At 58.0% G+C, this 1,449-nt stretch overlaps 1 protein-coding gene across 1 annotated transcript; it reads right to left on the bottom strand.

Annotated features, from left to right (window-relative positions):
- Nucleotides 1-353: 353 nt before the first annotated feature.
- On the bottom strand, nucleotides 354-1,082 carry LOC123759910 (uncharacterized). The gene has a single exon (XM_045745159.2). The coding sequence runs from the start codon at nucleotides 1,080-1,082 to the stop codon at nucleotides 354-356; it is 729 nt and encodes a 242-aa protein (XP_045601115.2).
- Between the last annotated feature and the right edge of the window lie 367 nt (nucleotides 1,083-1,449).

Raw genomic sequence — 1,449 nt, 5'->3', positions numbered from 1 at the left:
AGAGCAGAGCGACAATTTCAAATCTTAACAACTAATTCAGCCTTTCGATTCACGATGAATATCCGACGGCGAAGTTGTCCGCGCCAGGTACAAAAAAATATAATAAAATACACACACACACACACACACACACACACACACACACACAAAACTAAGGCATGAGCAATAGAAATTCGGGGAAACAGATCCTGGGCAATCTGGCGAGTTTGAAAACAGACCGAAGCTTCTGAAGCAGGTCCCTAAGCATGAGTGCGGCCAACGATACACACGTGCTCCGGGGCTTTGATCTTGGATTCAAGAAGCCGACGGGTCATGAAATGGAAGGAGATACAGCTTCACTGGCACACTGGAATTTAAAGCGGAAGTTGCCGGTGATATACGGGGAGGCGGACGGCACAGGGCGTCGGTGGAGGCGGACAGCAGAGGGCGTTGGTGGAGGCGGACAGCAGAGGGCGTCGGTGGAGGCGGACGGCACAGGGCGTCGGTGGAGGCGGACAGCAGAGGGCGTTGGTGGAGGCGGACAGCAGAGGGCGTCGGTGGAGGCGGACGGCACAGGGCGTCGGTGGAGGCGGACAGCAGAGGGCGTCGGTGGAGGCGGAGGGCGTCGGTGGAGGCAGAGGGCGTCGGTGGAGGCAGAGGGCGTCGGTGGAGGCAGAGGGCGTCGGTGGAGGCAGAGGGCGTCGGTGGAGGCAGAGGGCGTCGGTGGAGGCAGAGGGCGTCGGTGGAGGCGGACAGCAGAGGGCGTCGGTGGAGGCGGAGGGCATCGGTGGAGGCGGAGGGCGTCGGTGGAGGCAGAGGGCGTCGGTGGAGGCAGAGGGCGTCGGTGGAGGCAGAGGGCGTCGGTGGAGGCAGAGGGCGTCGATGGAGGCAGAGGGCGTCGGTGGAGGCAGAGGGCGTCGGTGGAGGCAGAGGGCGTCGGTGGAGGCAGAGGGCGTCGGTGGAGGCAGAGGGCGTCGGTGGAGGCAGAGGGCGTCGGGGTAAAGACTACCCATTCCACTCCTGGGTGGAGGGAGCGAGCGCTCACAAGTGACAGACAGCCCCTCAAAGGAAGCGATCATGTGCAGGAGGAAGATATGCAACATACTGATGAGTTGCGAGCAACAAGAAGTGCGAAGCCGTTAAGGTCGAACTTTTGCGATAATGTCACGGCGTCTTGGAACATGTTTGCGTGACGAAGTGCAACATGCGTGGGGCATGACAATGTTTCACGATGAAGGCCAAATATGAGAAAGTTGGGATGTGGGAAGGCAGATGGGACAGAGGAACTGGATGGCAGGATAGGGTAAAGGAAGAGAACGGGATGCAGAGATAGTCTCGTTCTATCCAGCTACCCAAAACCACCCCCTCCCCTTCCCATTTTCCGGACTCCATAAAAAAAGTACAAAATAGTTATCTTTTTGGTGGGCCGTCAACACATATTGTAACTATCTAGTGAAAATACTAGCATTA

This window comes from Procambarus clarkii, chromosome 16 (assembly GCF_040958095.1).
Source record: "Procambarus clarkii isolate CNS0578487 chromosome 16, FALCON_Pclarkii_2.0, whole genome shotgun sequence".
Classification (NCBI taxonomy): domain Eukaryota; kingdom Metazoa; phylum Arthropoda; class Malacostraca; order Decapoda; family Cambaridae; genus Procambarus; species Procambarus clarkii.
Note: the sequence above shows the minus strand (reverse complement) of the source record. Positions and strands in the feature narration are given on the sequence as shown.